The sequence below is a fragment of the Schistocerca cancellata genome, chromosome 5, assembly GCF_023864275.1.
Source record: "Schistocerca cancellata isolate TAMUIC-IGC-003103 chromosome 5, iqSchCanc2.1, whole genome shotgun sequence".
Classification (NCBI taxonomy): domain Eukaryota; kingdom Metazoa; phylum Arthropoda; class Insecta; order Orthoptera; family Acrididae; genus Schistocerca; species Schistocerca cancellata.
In genome coordinates this window covers 507,336,663-507,356,462 of record NC_064630.1, presented here as the reverse complement: position 1 = coordinate 507,356,462, position 19,800 = coordinate 507,336,663, and the positions used below count along the sequence as shown (strand labels likewise).

At 40.9% G+C, this 19,800-nt stretch overlaps 1 protein-coding gene across 1 annotated transcript in view; it reads right to left on the bottom strand.

Annotated features, from left to right (window-relative positions):
- Window positions 1-19,800, bottom strand: part of LOC126188636 (multiple PDZ domain protein) — a 1,242,986-nt gene that overhangs the window by 1,137,584 nt on the left and 85,602 nt on the right. The window contains exon 10 of the mRNA XM_049930237.1: window positions 17,881-18,045. Coding sequence (XP_049786194.1) covers window positions 17,881-18,045 — 165 coding nt within the window. The remainder of the gene's footprint in view (window positions 1-17,880; window positions 18,046-19,800) is intronic.

The following is a 19,800-nucleotide window of genomic DNA, read 5'->3' as shown; positions in this document are numbered from 1 at the left end:
AGGACGCCAGTCTGCTCGAGTTGCTCAGGCAATGGTCAGTGGCGGTTGGATCGATCGGTTGGTCGATTGCGCACTGAGACACGAGATGACTTGTCCGCCTTGAGCGTCGGCACATGTGAGGTCGTCACTTGAGTCCAGTGGGCTGCGCCGTATAGCGAGGGGTAGTGGCTTCGCGGCAGACACGAGAGCGACGGGAGTCAACCCACGACATCAGTCTGGCTGGTGTGAGCTGCGACGCCATGGTGTAACTGGTTCTCTGAGTGCTTCTGGGCCCCTTCGGTTACCATCTTGTGGAGCTTGGCTCGGTCCTTTCCTGGTGCAGGGATGTCGTTTTGCCAGTGGGCGTGTTTCCTCTGCCAGTATTTCCGCCGCCGTGTGTCTGGAAGTGAGTGTGAGACGCACCAGCAGTGCAGTCGCGACGGAGCAACAGTCGCGGACGGAGCAGCGGGCAGTCGGTCGGTTGGTGCGGACCAGGAAAGACGGGAGATCAGCGCGCCTTCCGTTGAAGCGGCTGGCAGCGGACGGTTCGGGAGAGCGACTTGGGGGGTGCTGCACCAGGTCTTCTCCAGAAATCGCAGTTTATTAGAAGTTAAGTGATTGGTGATATGTGGTTTCATTTACTTGTTTATTTTCTTGGTCAGTCTCTCGCCCCCAGCTTGCTCATCTGTCTCTCGTCCGCATTTGTTAGGCGGTTAGTGTCTGACGGTCGTTCGGAGCTGTCTCTGTCATATTTGTTGGATTTGGTGTGTTAACGAATTTATTGTTTGGAGTGTAACGGTCTAATTCCTGAAATATGTTTTGATCTTGCCTATCATCTTGAGAGGCGGTATCTGTGTACTGTAGAGCATCTTAACTTGTAGAATTTTGTATAAGATTGCATCTTATGGGGTTTTATTTAAATGGTCATTTTAGTATATAAAGTTGCCACCCTTCCACTGTAAGACTTTTCTTAGAAGTTAAAATCAAGTTGCACCTTCGGTGGCAAAGTTAATTTTTTTAATTTTAGTGTTTTGTACCATTTCCATCCCTCATATGGAGTGCATAGTTTGTGTGCTTGTGTGAATTGTTAAAACTTTTAGTTTAAAGTAATCTGGTGTGTTGCAGTTTTACACCAGTGTAGTCTTTTAGAGGTTGTTGTGAGCGGTCGTAACTACGGCTGTGTCAAAAAGGGAGCGGCAAGGTTCTCAGCCCAAAAGCTCATACAGTCAAAAATTGTTTCTTTCTGCCCCTGTATAAATTGTAACTTGATATTTATAGGGTGCTTTCTGATTATAATTTTAAATCTGTTTCTTTTAAAGTGAATAAAATTCCCATTTATTAAAGGAATTTGATTATCATTTCATCAGTTACTCACTGGCAACTACTTCCACACTCACATAGTGTGATTAAATGTGTTAATGTTCTTGATGAATCGCTAGTAAATAAAATAAATTCTTAAGAATATTTTTTTGAAATTAAATCCACGGTTCAAAGGTAAAAAGCGATAAAATGGGGACTTGACTGCTCAAACCATATAAGCAAGTCAAAAGAGTTTAAAAGGGCATGACAGTAGTTGCAACATGATAGGTGAAAGAAAGTAGAGATAACACAGGCAACATTTCGCACAAGAGCATCTAAAGGCACAACAAGAGGAGAGGGGAAGAAAGTAACCTGCAGTCGCTTGATGGGTGCCCACCACAGAGAGGGGGTCTCGCCCCACAACCACCCCTAACAATGGAAGCAGAGGAATATTATAGGTTATAGTAAAATCCACTCTCCCTCCTGAAATCTAACACTTTGGTTGTGGCCGTCACGTCATTCGCAAGCACCTGAGATAACGAGGTAGGCAAGTTGAGAGCGTGCCACAGATTGGCCAGCAGGGTGCACGCGACAAGAACATGTGCTGTTGTCAGTGGACTACCACAGCTGCAGTAAGGAGAATCCTCCTGATGCAGAAGGAACTCGTGGGCGAGTCTTGTGTGGCCAATGCGTAGCTGGCACAACACAATGGCTTCTTTCCAAGAGGCCTGGTAAGATGTACGCCACACCTTAGAGGGCCCTTTAATTGCTCTCAACTTATTAGTAGCCTGCCATTCCAATTCCCAGAGACTCAAAATATTGCTCCGAAGTCCTAATCTTAATTTTGTGCATGGGATCCTGACATCAGCCTGATCTCCTGTAGTTGTTTCTTCAGCTAAACAGTCAACAAGTTCATTTCCTGGAATGCCTATGTGGTGCAATGTTCACAAGGAGGTCACTGTCTTTCCAGACCTGTAGAGGTCAACCAGTAGGCCTGGATGTTGGTGACAGAGAGATTTTTAGGACAGCACAGGGTTATGACTTTTAAGCAAATCATGGACTCACTACAGACCAGAAAGCTCATTGCAGCCTGGGATTTGACGTACCACAAACTCTGCACTGTATACACTGCAGGCATTTGGCAGAGTGCTTCTCGTGCCCCCTTGCATGTGCAGAAGTGTCATTGACTTTCGATCCAGCTGTGCAGATGCATATTGGGTTAGAATAATCGTGAAGAACTGAAAGAAGCAAGTGCCAGAGAAGGGTAGGATCAGCATCCTTTTTGCAGCTACAAAAGAGGTCAGCCCATTTCGAAGGGCAAGGTACAGGCCACGGGGAGGGGGAACTGTCGAGAGGGAGTTCTGCACTTTCACCCAGAGTCTCTTGAATGCTATTGAAGTATCCACTGAGGGACGGCACTTGTGCGATTGAAGAGCCCTGCAGCATTCTCTCAGAGCTTCAGAACACCATGGCACCAGTGGTCGTAGGGATGAGCTGGAGGAGCAGGGTATAATTGCTGCTACAGAATGAGTACCAATTTGTCAATATCCATCACGTGACTGGTTGCAAAAATTGGCTGCAGAGGTGAAAACCTATCAATTAGCTTTCCAAAGCGACCAATGTAGAGCATGTTCTAGACATTTTTTAGTGAAGAGGGAGAGAACGATAGGAAAATGGTCACTCTCACAAAAATCACCATGGACGCGTTACTGAATCAGGGGTAATATACTCAGCCTGCAAACTGCAAGATCAATAGCTGAAAATGTTACGTGAGTCACACTGAAATGGATTGCAGCTCCAGTGTTGAGTAGACAGACATCCAATTCTCAAAGGAGGTATTCTAGTACTCAGCCACTGTGAGACAATGTCACTGCCCCAGAGATGATTATGGGCATTAAAGTCCCCCAATAAGAGGAAGGGGGCAGTGGAGAGGTAACGCACCACAGTACAGCATCTTCCCCAAATGGCCCACACTTTGGGAAGTGGAGGTCAAATCCAAAAAGGGGACCAGTATTTAAAGAGCCAAAAAATGTGAGGGAAAAAATGTTAAAGCAAAGTGAAAAGATCAAATACCTTAAAAAGTCTGAAGAACAGTCACAAGAACAAGATAAAAAACTTGACCCAATAAAAAAGACTCCTATTAGTCGCCTCTTATGATAGGCAAGGAAGGGCTGAGGGTCTATTCTAGCCTCCAGCAGGCGGGGTCCATTGATAACAAAATACATCTGACACAAAACTGGGGTGAGTGGAGCCACTATTGTGTAGAGGTGGTAGAGTTACAAGGTGTTGAGGCAGTTGTGCTGGACAGTGATGACCAGGAAAACTCAATGCAAGTCTTGCGCTACAATGATTGAAGTGCTGGAATGACACAATCATACACCCCTGCAGGCATATGGTCTGCCAACTGCACTGTCAGCTGCAGAAGCCTGGGGTGGTGTGATGGACATTTGACATCTGTGTCCTGCTTTGCTGGCACTGTTTTCTTCAATCAGCAGTGCATGCCCCTGTTAGCACTGAGCGAGAAGTGTCAGTGACACGAATGTCTGTCCAGATTCTGGTAGAGATCCATTGCTATGGGAAGAGAAGCTTGCACCTGTACTGGTGGATGGCAATCACACTTCCCAGGCCACAAACTGGTGCCCACCGAGGCAGAAGTTCGGATGTTGCTACAGAGCCTGAACACGGTTCATCCATTGTACTGCTCCCCCACGGGTGCAGAATTAACTGTGTGACCTGGCGTGGTGGAGACGGCTGCGGAGACTGGCATTCGCTGCTCACTCGTCCATAATGTAGTGGAGACTTAAGTGGCCCTGGTGTTGCGGAGGTTGTTTCCAGACTTTTCTAACTGTGCTAGAATCCAAGGGTATTTGTCGTGGTTAATGGCACATTTTTTGAGCCAATACACCACTTCCAGGCACATACAAACCGACACCTTCATGGCAAAATGGTGTGGAAAGTTCTCTCAGGCTGGTTTGTAGTTGCACTACTTTTCTGCGATGTCATAAAAATTACATGCCTTGGTCTGGCCACCTTGTAGTAGGTACATAGGCTTGTTTATGAAATCACATACTAGTCCTCCATTCCTGCCTACTAGCCTTGTGTACTGCTGCAATGAAGCTGCTTTCCTACCATTAAATTAGCGATGTTGTTACAAACAGAATATTACTTTTCACACAATCAAACACCTTGGATAAGTCAGAGAAGACTGCAACTGTTGATATTTTTTGTTTATTTAAAGGTTTTATTATGTACTCAGAAAATGTATACACAGCAGATTAAGTAGAGGAGCCCTTTTGAAACCCAAACTCTGTTTGGTTAAGTATCCTATACTACACAGGGGGGTGACAACACCGGAGTACGTTACCTTTTCAAAAATTTGAGAAAATGATTGAAGAAATGACACTGGATGCTATTTCTAAAGGGGATCAAAAAGTTTCCATTCAAAGGCCATACAGTCCAGAATTGGTGTGCCAATCAGGCAAAATTGCCTTGAGCATTGAGGCAATCATCCTGCCAATGCAATAGCTAGAAGATACCCATTTGGTAATACCATGTCCTGCTGCATGAAGAAGTCTGTAATTGTCTGCTGCCCATCTTCACCCTTTAAGGCTTTTTTAAGGGACCAAAGGTGTGATAATTATATGAGGAGAGATCAGGAATACACAATGTGTGCTCACCCACTTGAGTTAGCTGAGCTTCTGCATTACAGCATTTGTGATAGGGGGTGAGTGCTTTATGATGAAGCAGCACTACGCTTTGCCACAGTTTACTCAGATGGCTGTCTGCTGGTGTTTGCCCTTTGGCAGACAAGAAAAGAATAAAACTGGTTGGTCTTGTTTCGATTCACTTGGTAATAACATAAGCATTTTTCATGTTTCCACATTTACCACACACATAACGGAAAGACATGAATGCCATACTGTTCCCTTTTCTACATGTTGGAGTTAATATACTTGCACCAGAGTCATGCTAAATTGCATATATGCTGCAGCAATGCCCTCAGGCGAAAACTTTTTGATCACTCCTTATATTTTTATGATGTCTGATCAACAGTGTAGAATTGCTGCAGAAACTGAAATTGAGTATTTGTATCTGGTAAATTTAATTTGTAGTAATAAAGTTTTTTGTTTTTCCTATGTTTGTTTTAATTATTATACATATGACAAGTAATGACAATATTATGGAAAGGATAGTGGAGATGTTGAGACGCAGATAGGTGAAACAAAATATCTGTCAAACAAGTAAGCTTTTGGCCAAAAAGACCCTCTTCTGAATTAAACAACATACACATATATACACTTCCACAAATGCAGCCCACACACACATATGGCCACTGTCTCTGGCTGTCATGGCCATACTCTGTGAATTGCGTTCATGGAGAGAGAGAGAGAGAGAGAGAGAGAGAGAAATGTGTGTGTGTGTGTGTGTGTGTGTGTGTGTGTGGTGCACGTGTTTATATTGTCTAATTCAGAAGAAGGCCTTTTCTGCACAAAGCTTACTTGCATGATGGTCTTTTTGTTGTGCCTATCTGCAACTCACCATTTCCGCTATATGATGAGTAGCAAACTATCCTTTCCATAATATTGCCATTATTCCATCCTGGATTTTCTATTGTTTGACATATGACAAGTAAGTTTATTGTAAAATACTATACATTATGTGCTCAAACTGCAATTTACTCTGTACCTGTAATTGTGAAAGTATGTCGACGTATCCAATATCGCTCTGAACAACCTTCAAAGAATGAATGAATGAATAAACATCTTTGGAGTCACCCTTCATGTGGAGATGCCTGACAACAGCACATTTAAATTTGCCTGGGAATTACACATTACATAATTGACTAAGAACATTAAATGTTAAGGAGCCAGAACTGTTTAGTGTCCTATTGGAGATATTATCCACCCCATACGAACTTTTACTTGTTAAAGTCATGATGATCTTTCTTATTTCAAATTGGGATGTAAAATTAATTTTTATGTCCTCTGCCTTGCTTCTTTGGTGTGCTGTGTTGCTTTCTCTTTTAAACTATTCATACCAATTTTCTTAACTATTTTTAAAACATATTTATTAAAAATTATTGCTCCACGTAAACTTTTTCACAATGCTCCTGTTCTGTGGCTGCTTTCTATATCTCTCTTTTAACAATATTCCATACTTGTTTGTTTCTATTGTATGATTTGTCAATTTCAGTCAAGATGTGCATGCCTCTGGACATTTTTTTCTTAATTTGTTGCAGTACTGCTTATAATATGGAAGTATTTCTGAATCATTACTTGTTCTGGCTATTTTGTACATGTCCCTTTTCCACTGTGAAAATAGTGTGATACATGTTGTCATCCAATATTTCTTTAATAGTTTTTTTTCTTTTTAGTAAATTTACTGTCAAAAATTGACACAAACTTAAATTTAGAGCAAGCATTAGAATCTTTGCAAACACTGCCACAGTCAACATTTTTTAAGGTTTCTTTAAAATCTTCAGTAGTTCTGTCATCAGTCACCTCACTGAACTGTACATGGACTGTGACTAACTGCAACATGATCTGACAAACTATTTTTTTTCCAGCATGCATTTCTTTATCATCTGATCATTATATGAATATACTACCTATCTTAAGCAATGTATACTACCTATCTTAAGCAATATCAGCAGGCAAATGTATTACCGATACTAAATTACAAGTGGCGAACTTCCACTCTTGGTCACTTTTCCTGTCAGTTTCCTTCAAGAAATTTACATTGCAACAATCACATATCAACACCTTCTTTCTGCCTGAGGGATACCACAATAAACTTTCACAATTTTTCATTAGTATTTCCTAGTTACACTTGAAGAGTTGTATTAGGTAACAATCACAAGTATTAAGTTTCCTATAATTAACTTACAACCACATGCTTTTACATCTTGATATGTACAGAACTTACTTATTTCTATTCCTTTTTTGTGACTGTGGGAATTCCTCCTTGATCCGCATTGGATATACATGAAGAGGCAAATAATTTATAACCACTTACATTAAGATTTTCTAGCCATGTGGTAACATGGTTTTCAGATAGACAAATGATATCTACAAGGTGCAATCAAGTTCTATGGCCTCTGATTTTTTTTCTCTGGACTGGAAAGAGATAGAAACATGTGCATTGTTTTAAAATGAGGCCGTGTTCATTGTCAATATGTCCCAGACATGGCAGCACCGTAAGGCAGATGGAATTTTACTGCCAGCGGCGAGAATCAGAACTGTTTTAAATACTTAAAATGGCAACGTTTTCCTTACTTGAACAGCGTGCAATCATTCGTTTTCTGAATTTGCGTGGTGTGAAATCAATTGAAATTCATTGACAGTTGAAGGAGATATGTGGTGATGGAGTTATGGACGTGTTGAAAGTGCGTTCGTGGGTGCAACAGTTTAATGAAGGCAGAACATCGTGTGACAACAAACCGAAACAACCTGATGGACGACCACATGGCTGCCCGTGTGGCGTGTTGCCAAGCAATGTTGACGCGCAACGACAGCATGAATGGGACTTTCTTTTCGTCGGTTATGACAATGGATGAGATGTGGATGCCATTTTTCAATCCAGAAACAAAGTGCCAGTCAGCTCAATGGAAGCACACAGATTCACCGCCACCAAAAATATTTCGGGTAACCGCCAGTGCTGAAAAAATGATGGGTGTCCATGTTCTTGGACAGCGAAGGCATAATCCTTACCCATTGTGTTCCAAAGGGCACTATGGTAACAGGTGCATCCTACGAAAATGTTTTGAAGAACAAATTCCTTCCTGCACTGTAACAAAAATGTCCGGTAAGGGCTGCGCGTGTGCTGTTTCACCAAGACAACACACCAAAACATCAAGCTAACGTTACGCAACAGTTTCTTCGTGATAACAACTTTGAAGTGATTCCTCATGCTCCCTACTCACCTGACCTGGCTCCTAGTGACTTTTGGCTTTTTCCAACAATCCGTGGCCGCACATTCACCAGCTGTGCTGCTATTGCCTCAGCGATTTTCCAGTGGTCAAAACAGACTCCTAAAGAAGCCTTCGCCGCTGCCATGGAATCATGGCGTCAGCGTGGTGAAAAATGTGTACGTCTGCAGGGTGATTACGTCGAGAAGTAACACCAGTTTCATCGATTTCGGGTGAGTAGTTAATTAGGAAAAAAATCAGAGGCCTTAGAACTTGAATGCACCTCGTATTTCTTTCCAACTACTAAAATCTTCCAAACAGATTAAGAACTCATTCATTTTTTCTTTACCCCCACCACACACACACACACACACACACACACACACACTTTCCTGTAATATTCCCATGAATCAGGTTGATTTCACCTTTCTCCTTGTCACTATAAGATGAACTGGGAGTCTCTGTCAGTTATGAATTTGACCCAAAGTCAGTGTCTCATCTCAACCCAATAACCATACATGACTTTGTTCCTATGAGCTGTTGGCCCCTCTTACATTTTCCACTAATAATAGATTTGCTAACTTGTGCAAACAGAGTTAGGGAATCCCTAAAAGCTCAAAACAAAATTAAAAACATGTGTTCTTTTTCACCCCTCCTACAAATTTTCTAATTAACAGCATTCAACCTGATGATTAACATGGGTGACACTGACATGAATAATAAATTTAATTTCACCTGGGCTCATCTGGATAAGTTATGACATTTTATAACAACTTAGGAGTTTCTCTGGAAATTAATGTCACACCGTATAGTACATTTTTACATATTTTCTATTTCTTGTGTAAAAGATGGAGAAATCTTTTGGGCAGAGGAATGGAAATTTGCGTACCTGTGCTGTATTTTAGAGATAAAGCTATAAAAGACTCTAGTGATTAGAAATAAAGTTACACTATTTTCATTTTCATCCTGTTTCATGCACAAAGTGTTGAATTGTAGACGAGAGAAGTCTGTCTTGAAATATTTTATTACCCACACTGGTATCAGTTTGGTCGCCAAGCATAATATTAAAATGTTTCCTTGTTTGGTTCTATATTCTGTCTTTCAGCAGACATTCATAGTAGCATGAATTAAAGACAACTTCATGTAACATATCCCATACAAAATATTCCTCTTACCTTTTAAACACAGTATTCACTCATGGAACCCCTGGTTATATTGGAGTTCTTTATAATTTTGGCTGTGATACATGTTATACCATTTTATAATACTCCCTTACCATTGCTTCTTTTGTAAAGACATTACTTGCTTCCACAAAGAGGTACAGGGCGTGGCAGAAAAAGAGGCTGGTTTAGTTAGTCTCTAAAAGTTGAATGGTATTATTGGCAACACTGAATGTTTGTAATATATCTCAAGTAGGTATGCCATTTGCTGAGATGGAGTGCTGGATCAGGCCTGAACATGCTGTGGCTGTGAGGGCCTTTTACAAAAACAGTGATATATTGCTGCTGCTAGATGGGAATACTGTAGTCATTTCAAACTTAGATGGAACAATCCTGTACCATTATCACATGCAATCATGTTATGGGTGAAAAGTACTGATGCAAAAGGAAGTGTGTTTAAGCAGAAATCACTAGGAAGACCCAGAAGCTGTCATCCACAGGAATAAATAGAGGAAATGCAAAATTCTGTAAAGTGTTCTGTGAGGCAAAGTGCAGCAATAGTGGGAGTGTCCAGTTGTAGCATGCATATAATTTTATCGAATGGTTTAAAGTTGCAACTATACAAGTTATAGATTGTGCAACAGTTAAAAGAAAGTGATTATGAAAAGCAAATTGCTGTGGAATTGTTGACTAAACTTCACGACACTGAAGGCTTCTTACATTTGCTAAGGGTGAACAACGAGGCACATATTCATCTCGCCAAGGTTATGTCAACAAACAAAGCTGCCGCTAATGGTGTGTGGACAGTTGTCAAGAACTCTGTCAATGCCCCTTAAAAAGCCAGAAAATCACAGTGTGGTGCAATGGGCAGAATCAGCCATTTCTTTTTTGAGGATTAATATGGAGGAGCAATGACAGACACATTCCAGTGGTATGTTCCCATGCTTCACACATTCCTCACACCTGAATCTAAACAGTTTCCTGCAAAAGAATATTGATTTCAGCAAGATGCTGCTGTGTCCCATTGTCTTCAATTTTCAGGGTAATCACATCATTTCAAGGATGGGAACATTTTGTGGCCTCTCAGATCTCTTGACTAATCAATCAGTGATTACTTCCTATGGGGCTTCCTGAAACACATGGTGCATGCTAAATGTCTACACACAATGGTAGAACTAAAAGGCACCATTCATGCAGAAGTCAGAAACATTCTTATACAGGTGCTTGAATGTGCTGTAACAATTTACATTGCAGATTGTCTGAGAATCAGTGTTAAAATGGTAGCCACCTCCAAGACAACATTTTCAAAACATTAACATACATGAAATGGCAATACAAAAGGATTTTGTTGCTGTGATTAAATAGTTACACAATATAATCCTGGGCGTCTTTCACTATATCCAAATTGGCCAATTTTTTGGCCACACCCTGTTTTTACCTAACATTCTCATGTTCTAGGCTGTATAAGGCTGCTCTTTCATGCAAATAGTCTTCATACCATTACAAAATTGCTTTTCATTACAATTACTTCTGCATATTGATAACAGCCAAAATCCATGCAAATGGTTTCACAGTAGTTTCTTTCAACAGACACAAGTTCATACAAATGACATATTTCGCTAAATAATTTTATATCATTAACTTCAAATATGTATTCATTAATTTATTTATTTATCTAGTAAAATGTTTTATACATCCAATATATCAATGACAATTAGCAATTTTTGAAAATATAATTAATTTCAAGAGATAAAAAATTTACTCACCAAACAGCGGCAGGAGAACAAAACGTATAAAAGGTGTTACGTGTGCAGGCTCTCAGAGCCAGTGGTTCTTTCTTTTGGCAGAGAGGTGGAAGGTGAAGGAAGAGAGGTGAAGGAAAAGGACTGACAAGGTTTAAGAAAAGATGTTAAGTTCAGAAAAGCCATTCAGAACTCCAGGTCAAGAGGGAGACTTACCGGATGAAATGAGAAGGACATCTCTATGAACAGTATCTGCCATCAAGATCCCACACCTGTGACTGAAACTGACCTGTAGTCCCTCCTTAAAATGTCAGGCCCCTCACAAGACTAACACCTCAGTCCATAGAACTTCTTACCCCACCCAAACCATGCAACCCCACCTTTTATCTTCTTCCTAAGACCCACAAACCCGATCACCCTAGCCATTCCTTAGTTGGTGGCTTCAAAGCACTGACCAGATGTATTATATCTGCCTTAGTTGATTAACATTTGAAACCCACAGCACAAAGACTTTGCTCCTATATTACAGACACCGACCTTTTTGTCTGAAATTGGCACCCATCCCACACCCAGCATACGCCTTGCTTGTCACCATTGATGCCATCTCCGTCTACACCAACATCCCCCAAGTACATGGTCTGTCTGTTGCTGAACATTTCCTCAGTCAGCACCCATTTGATTCCAAACCTATGATGTCCTTCCTGCACATCTTAATCAACTTTACTCTTACCAACAACTATTTCACATTTGAGGGGAAGACATACAAACAGATCAGGGGTATGGCCATGGGAACCAGGATGGCTCCTTCTCAATCCAACCTTTTCATGTTTTGCTTGAAGGGGGCTCTCCTGAGATCCATAACCCTTCAGCCCCTGGTTTGGTTTAGATATACAATGATGACATCTTTGCCATATGGACTCATGGTGAGGCCAACCCATTAAAATTCCTGGAATCTCTAAATACAATCTCCCAATTAAATTTTACATGATCCTATTCCAAATCCCTGGCCACTTCCCTTGATGTTTATCTCATCCTCACCAACGGCCAGCAACACAATGTTGTTCACATTAAACCTACTAACAAACAGCAGTACCTACACTTTCACATTTGCCATCCTGTCCATGTCAAATGTTCCCTCTCATACAGCCTTGGTTTTCAAGGCAAATGTATTTGTTTGGATGCACACTCTTTACAGGACATAATTACCCCACCCGCCTAGTTCAAAAGCAAATTTTCCAGGCCATCAAATCCAATCCTGGTATTGCTGATCCCTAAAAGAACAACTTAAGAGCACACCACTTGTCACTCAGTATTATCCTGGTCTTGAATGTACTAATCAGCAACTTCAACAAGGCCACGTCTTCCTAGAATCATGTCCTGAAATGAGATCCATTCTGTCTGAGATTTTGCCCACCACATCTAGAATAGCTTTTCATCGACCTCCCAATCTCCGCGATATCCCTATCAAACTCTATGTTCCTCATGCACCCCATCTCCCTACACTATGGCTCTTACACCTGTAATCATACCCACTCCAGGACTTGCCCTATGCACCCTCCTACCACCAATACCAGCTCTGTAATTGACAAAACATATGCTATCAAAGGGAGAGTCACTTGTGAAATGACACATCATACACCAGCTGCTATGTAAACACTTTCGGCCTTTCACATCGACATGACTACTACCAAGTTTTCATTTAGGATGAATGGGCATAGGCAGAGGGTGTATACTGGCAACACACAATATCCTGTTGCTGAGCATGCACTACAAGACGACAGTTGCATGCCTTGGTGCCTGTTTCACCACATGTGCCACCTGAATCCTTTCCAGACACCAGTTTCTCGAAACTCCACAAGTGGGAATTGGCACTTCGACATGTCCTTGGTTTTTGCCACCCACATGGCCTTAATTTTCATTAATATAATTGGTCTCGGCATTTCTTCAGAGTAACTACTCCTTCCTTCACTTAACTTTAGTTTTCTACATCTTTCATTTTCTGACTTGTCTATTTTTCACCGCCCCCTCCCACCTCTATCACTTGCTCTTACTAATTCATGCTTGATGTTTTAGTAGTAATATTTCGAGCACCAGGTTTTCAAATCTCATCCGGTGCCATCCCCTACAATCAATCTTTCCTTTTGCTCTAGTCTGGTAAGTCTTCCCTGACACGGGGTTCTGGGTGACTTTTCCGAACTCTACCTGTTTTGCTAAACCTCACCAGTCCTATTTCTTCATCCCTCTTTGTTCCCCATAAACCCTTCTGCCGAAAGGAGGAGCCACTAGCTCCAAAAACTTGCATACATAATACCTTTCAGATATGTGCTCTCCCCCCACTGCTTGGTAAATAGATTTTTTATCTGGCCAGTTACTTCTTATACATACAATATATGACAGATGTTGGATAATATTCTACAGTATAGTAATATTAGACAATTATTCTAGCTTGATGCACATATAATCAGACACACTGTAAAAACAATTCTTTAATAAAAAGAATTGACAGCTTTTTTGAATGCCATTACTTGACTGGTGCCCTTCATAATTTCTGGCAGCTTACAGTATAATGCTACACTGGAATGATATGCACCCTTGTGACACAGACTTGTGCTGGAACAGTTTTTATGAATATTGTCCCTTAACCTAGTATGGTCCTCATGCACAGCAGTGTTTGGGATTAAGACACTCTCCTAATACATCATGTTTTTCCTTACAAGCACTACAGTTTCAAAAATGCAATTGGAGAGAAGAAGAAGAACATTTATATCTCTAAAAAAAGATTTACATTAACTATTGTTTATTTTTTACTACTCTCCTTATCTCCTTTAACTTCCTGAATGTTGTTACGGCATGAGGGGAATTACCCCACAAGGTAACACCATATCTTAACAGCAAGTGTATCAGAAAAACACAGGTTTTACAGTTTCATGAGTTGCATTACTGGACAGCACTCTGATTACAAGACATTAACTTACAGAGTTGTGAGTTCACACAGGCAAAGACTTAGAAATTTTGTCTGTCATATTTTGAATTTCCTGATTGTTCATGCAATTTAATGGCTTCTCTGCATTTTTATTTTCCTGGGTGTGACAGTGTAAAGTAATAGTTTTTTGTGCATTTAGGAGGAACCTGTTTCTACAGAGCCACTGTGAAACTTCATCTGCGATGACATCTGCAGAAGTGGTAAGATATACATATTTTGCTTCAATAAGCAAACTGGTATCATCTGAAAATGGCACTGCTTCTGGTTTCTTTACACATGAGGGCAAAGTCATTTACGTTCACTGGAAAAAGAAATGATCCTAAGATGGAGTCCTACAGTACACTATGTGACAGTAAGGTTGGCTCTGAAAGGTAGCTCTGGGTAATACTACCACGTTTGTGTTTCCCTCTGTAATCTGAGGTTGATTAATTAAATAAGATTTCAGCCAGACATGTGGTACACCTCACACACCATAACAGTCAATTTTGTTTAGGAGAAATGAATTATTTATAACATGAAAAACCTTTGGCAAAGCTGAGAAAATATCAGAGATTCTGGAGTGTTTGTTACTTGCATTTAAGATGTGGTTGACAAGATTAAAAGTAGCAGTCTCGAGGGAATGCTGTGCTCTGAAATCATACTGATAGTATATTATTCTGACTGAAAAATTTTATTAGCTGAGCTAGAAAGAATTGTTCAATAAATTTTGAAAAGCCAACCTGTATTTAAAACTTCCTGTGAGTCTCCCATCTTTAGCAGTTTTTAGAAAATTTGGAAAAATTCCTCTGACAGTGAAGACTAGCATATGTCTAATAAGAGTGTGAAAATAAAGTTCGCTGATATTTTTATCATGTGATCAGAGATCTCATCATCTACCACTGAATGACTAATGAGTGTATGACTTACAGTAGCTCATATTCACAGACAGGTCAGAGGAACATTCTATTTTTGTTGACTTTAAGATCTGAAAGTTACTGGGTGTTCTTCACACCTAATTTTACAAATTTTTGAGTCATTAAATTCTTTGTTATTGCAGCAAAGTACAAATCGAACAGATGTGCAACCAACTTCAAGTCCGTAACAAGGCTGACTTCATAGGGAAGAGCGATATGTTTACGAGTTTCCTTCTTCTCAGTAAGTTTTTGCATAGCTTCCCATAATGACTAATTTTTGTTTGATGATTTCCTGACAGATCCATCATTTCCTCTTAATCTTGCCCCTTCGACCTGCTTCAGAACTAAAAATCTACAAAGTTTCTGAGTTATTTCAAAAGTTACTTTCGAAATAACTCAGAAACTTTGTATCATGGTTTACTTTAGAATGTTTAAAGCAAAAGCAGAAAACATTCTATATTTTGCTTGCAAAAGTTCCTCTTATATACAGGAGACTCATCCCGAGATGCAGGGCAGCTTAGGAGCAATGTCAGTAGCTGTGCCAGTTGACCACTATATCCTGTAATGAATGTCTGTGCTGAGTACCTACACACATTGCCACAGACTTGGCCAAGTAGTGGCACTAATTTTTGTCATGTGGGTTGAAGAGTTAATGGTTACATGCAGATTACGACTTCTAATGACATTAAGAAAGTTCTCTCTTTCTATACACTGACAGAACCACAGGCACATAGACACAGGCAACAGAGCATGCACAATGTCGGCACTAGTACAGTGTATATCCACCTTTCGCAGCAATGCAGGCTGCTATTCTCCCATGGAGACGATCATAGAGATGCTGGATGTAGTCCTGTGGAACGGCTTGCCATGCCATTTCCACCTGGCGCCTCAGTTGGACCAGCGTTCGTGCTGGACGTGCAGACCGCGTGAGACGACGCTTCATCCAGTCCCAAACATGCTCAATGGGGGACAGATCCGGAGATCTTGCTGGCCAGGGTAGTTGACTTACACCTTCTAGAGCACGTTGGGTGGCACGGGATACATGCGGACGTGCATTGTCCTGTTGGAACAGCAAGTTCCCTTGCCGGTCTAGGAATGGTAGAACGATGGGTTCGATGACGGTTTGGATGTACCGTGCACTATTCAGTGTCCCCTCGACGATCACCAGCGGTGTACGGCCAGTGTAGGAGATCGCTCCCCACACCATGATGCCGGGTGTTGGCCCTGTGTGCCTCGGTCGTATGCAGTCCTGATTGTGGCGCTCACCTGCACGGCGCCAAACACGCATACGACTATCATTGGCACCAAGGCAGAAGCGACTCTCATCGCTGAAGATGACACATCTCCATTCGTCCCTCCATTCACGCCTGTCGCGACACCACTGGAGGCGGGCTGCACGATGTTGGGGCGTGAGCGGAAGACGGCCTAACGGTGTGCGGGACCGTAGCCCAGCTTCATGGAGACGGTTCCGAATGGTCCTCGCCGATACCCCAGGAGCAACAGTGTCCCTAATTTGCTGGGAAGTGGTGGTGCGGTCCCCTATGGCACTGCGTAGGATCCTACGGTCTTGGCGTGCATCCGTGCGTCGCTGCGGTCCGGTCTCAGGTCGACGGGCACGTGCACCTTCCGCCGACCACTGGCGACAACATCGATGTACTGTGGAGACCTCACGCCCCACGTGTTGAGCAATTCGGCGGTACGTCCACCCGGCCTCCTGCATGCCCACTATACGCCCTCACTCAAAGTCCGTCAACTGCACATACGGTTCACGTCCACGCTGTCGCGGCATGCTACCAGTGTTAAAGACTGCGAAGGAGCTCCGTATGCCACGGCAAACTGGCTGACACTGACGGCGGCGGTGCACAAATGCTGCGCAGCTAGCGCCATTCGACGGCCAACACCGCGGTTCCTGGTGTGTCCGCTGTGCCGTGTGTGTGATCATTGCTTGTACAGCCCTCTCGCAGTGTCCGGAGCAAGTATGGTGGGTCTGACACACCGGTGTCAATGTGTTCTTTTTTCCATTTCCAGGAGTGTACACAAAATTACTATTTTCACTATAGTTACTCACCCTCCCTTTTGCTAATTTGCAAGCAGAATCTAATATCTTATAATCCAAGTTTTGTTTGACATAAATGCAACTTCTTTCAGTTTAGAAATAGTTCTGCAAAAGGAACCTGTAAGCTTAAAGATCTCAGTTTTTAAATTTTGTAGATAGTTATTACATAGGGTTGCCTCTTAAATTTTTACAAAAACAATGAAAGAAAAGAGAAAAAGGCAGTAGTTTCTACTTTAAGAGAGGACAAATGCTAGCAACATATTTTTTGTTTTGCATAAGGGAACAAAAAGAAGTTGTTCAGTGATAAATCACATGATTACAAGCAATGAGTCATTAATTTGATGTTGTCCTCAATCAAATAGTCCATAGTTTGGGGTGTTGTCTGCCAGCTAACATTATCATGATGCAGGATGATATGATATTGTCTGTTGGTATCCCTGATTTCATTGATGATTTGTGGGAAAGAAATTTTGTATACCAGTCAGAATCAACTCAAACAATGGACACTCCAGGTAGGATATTAACAGTGTATGGAAAGACAGAGTGCTACTTAAAATAAAGAAGACATGACATGTCTTCTTCACGGTAAGTAGCAATCTGTCTTTCCCTACATTGTTGATAGTCAGAATTAACTGTTCTCTTTAATCATCTAAAGCAATGATCACAACATGTCCACAGTAACCAAAGAAATGATAAAGAATAACTATTTTGTATCCATTTAGTATTATATTCAGCATGGGGACGTGAAACTCTTAGCATTTTTGATCAGACAGTAGAACCACTAAATATACAGTGAGAGCTCTGTTGTGTATAATATATATATAAAAAGAAGGAATGAGAAGTGAAGAGAAAAATCATTACCTCTTGCCCCTTTTTTGTGAAAATGCGACCCTCCATGTCTCGCACATCCTCTTCATCTTCCTCACTGTCTTCACTTGAAGAATACTTTCGCTCAGATCTTTTATTTTCTGTTACTTCGCGGTTACTCTGCTGCAATTCCTGCTTCCCTTCATCTGACAGTCCCACCTACAATGAAAAAGATAATTTAACTTAAACATTCAAAACAGAAATTAAATTACAATTAAGTTCACAATATAACACACTCTTGGTAACTTCTTTTTGTATAATTTTGATAGGTATTCTATAACTATAATACAAACAACATGGTGAAAAGCTTTCTCAAGCTTTTTCATATGATTAAATCCATTTTAACTCTTCGGTTGAAACTTCCAAGCTGAGAGGCCGTGGTCGATGTATACTGCAGCAGCTGGACGACCTCAGAAGATGTCTCTCGCAGATGGAGACGAAATGTCAGGTGGAAATTTTATACATCAACCACAGCCCCTCAGCCCGGAAGTTTCAACTGAAGACAACACCAGCTGTGAAAGCCTACATTCCATTTTAACTGTATCACAGTGGGCATTTCAAATTCTCCTGGCTCAAAGTAAAGCCAGAATAAAATTTCAAACTTTTACTTAGGACGAACTTCAGTTTTCAGTTGATTGATCAACATGGGTCTTACCCCTTGCAGCAATTTAAGTATATCATTTATGCATTAATACAAACAAAAATTTCTGTGCTCTTTGATCAAATGTGTAAATGCAAAGCAAAGTCCTAACTTCTACGTATGTTGCCAATTGTGCTGATAGACTAAAACAGCCATGTAATTGTGGTAGGAGGTGCATACAAATATAGCTTGGTTAGTTTTGTGAATGTCTATCAAAAAATAAGGCATTTTGTTTAACCACACCATTACAGGTGAGTATGATTCTATTAGATTTTATCAGTACTTTTGTTGAAAGCTGCAAATGGATATAGCTCGTTCTGGTTAGTGTGACACGTGGAGTGGACAAAGGAGGAAACCGTGTTCCATGTTTTAATGCATTTTTTTCATTTGAAGAGATGCAGACTACACTGTGGCATTTAAAATGATTTGGTTCTTTGGTGATGAATTTAAACAGGCTCATCTAGGCACAGGATGGTAGCACTTTCAGGTTGGGCAGAGGAGGCTACCATACAGGAAATAATCGTAAAAGTTCTAGATATGGTAATGGAAAATTGCAACAATGTGTTCAAAATAGCTGATACTGCAGCACCTTCATTGAACAAGAACACTACATATTATACGAGGAACAGAAAAGGAAAAAGTTATGAGTGATGTAACTGTACGTATAAACAGAAAGAGCTGTGAAACAATATTACAGTACAAAATCTGAGAACATTTAGATTCAATTTGCATGATGTTTTTGCATTTCTTTTATCATGGAGTCCAAGTAACAATCACAATTATGCAATACTATGTCAAATACACCAAAGCCAAAGAAGGTAACCACAATATTTTATTCTTTTATTGCAGTTCTTCTTTGTCTGGTAGGAAAGTCATAAACCACTGTTTATCACGATTTATGGGAGAGCATAATGGAATTGTGGAAAAACCTGAACTGGCAGATGGTTGAAGCATGATGCCAACTATTACCAAAGCTTATTTACAATGGTTCAAGAACAAGAACTAACAGAGGAATCTTATAGAATATACTATAGCCCCCTAATACAGCTTTCATAGGGATTATGAAGACAAGAGTGGACAAATTAGAGCATGTACAGAAGCATTGTAGTTTTCTTTCTTTGCATATGCCATACCATGAATGGAATGGGTAGAAACTGTAATATATATTACAATGAGAAGTACCCTCTACCATGCACTTCACAACAGTTTGTAGAGTATGAATGTAGATGTAGATTTAGAATGACTAAACCTGCCACACTAGAAAGTGCTTTTGC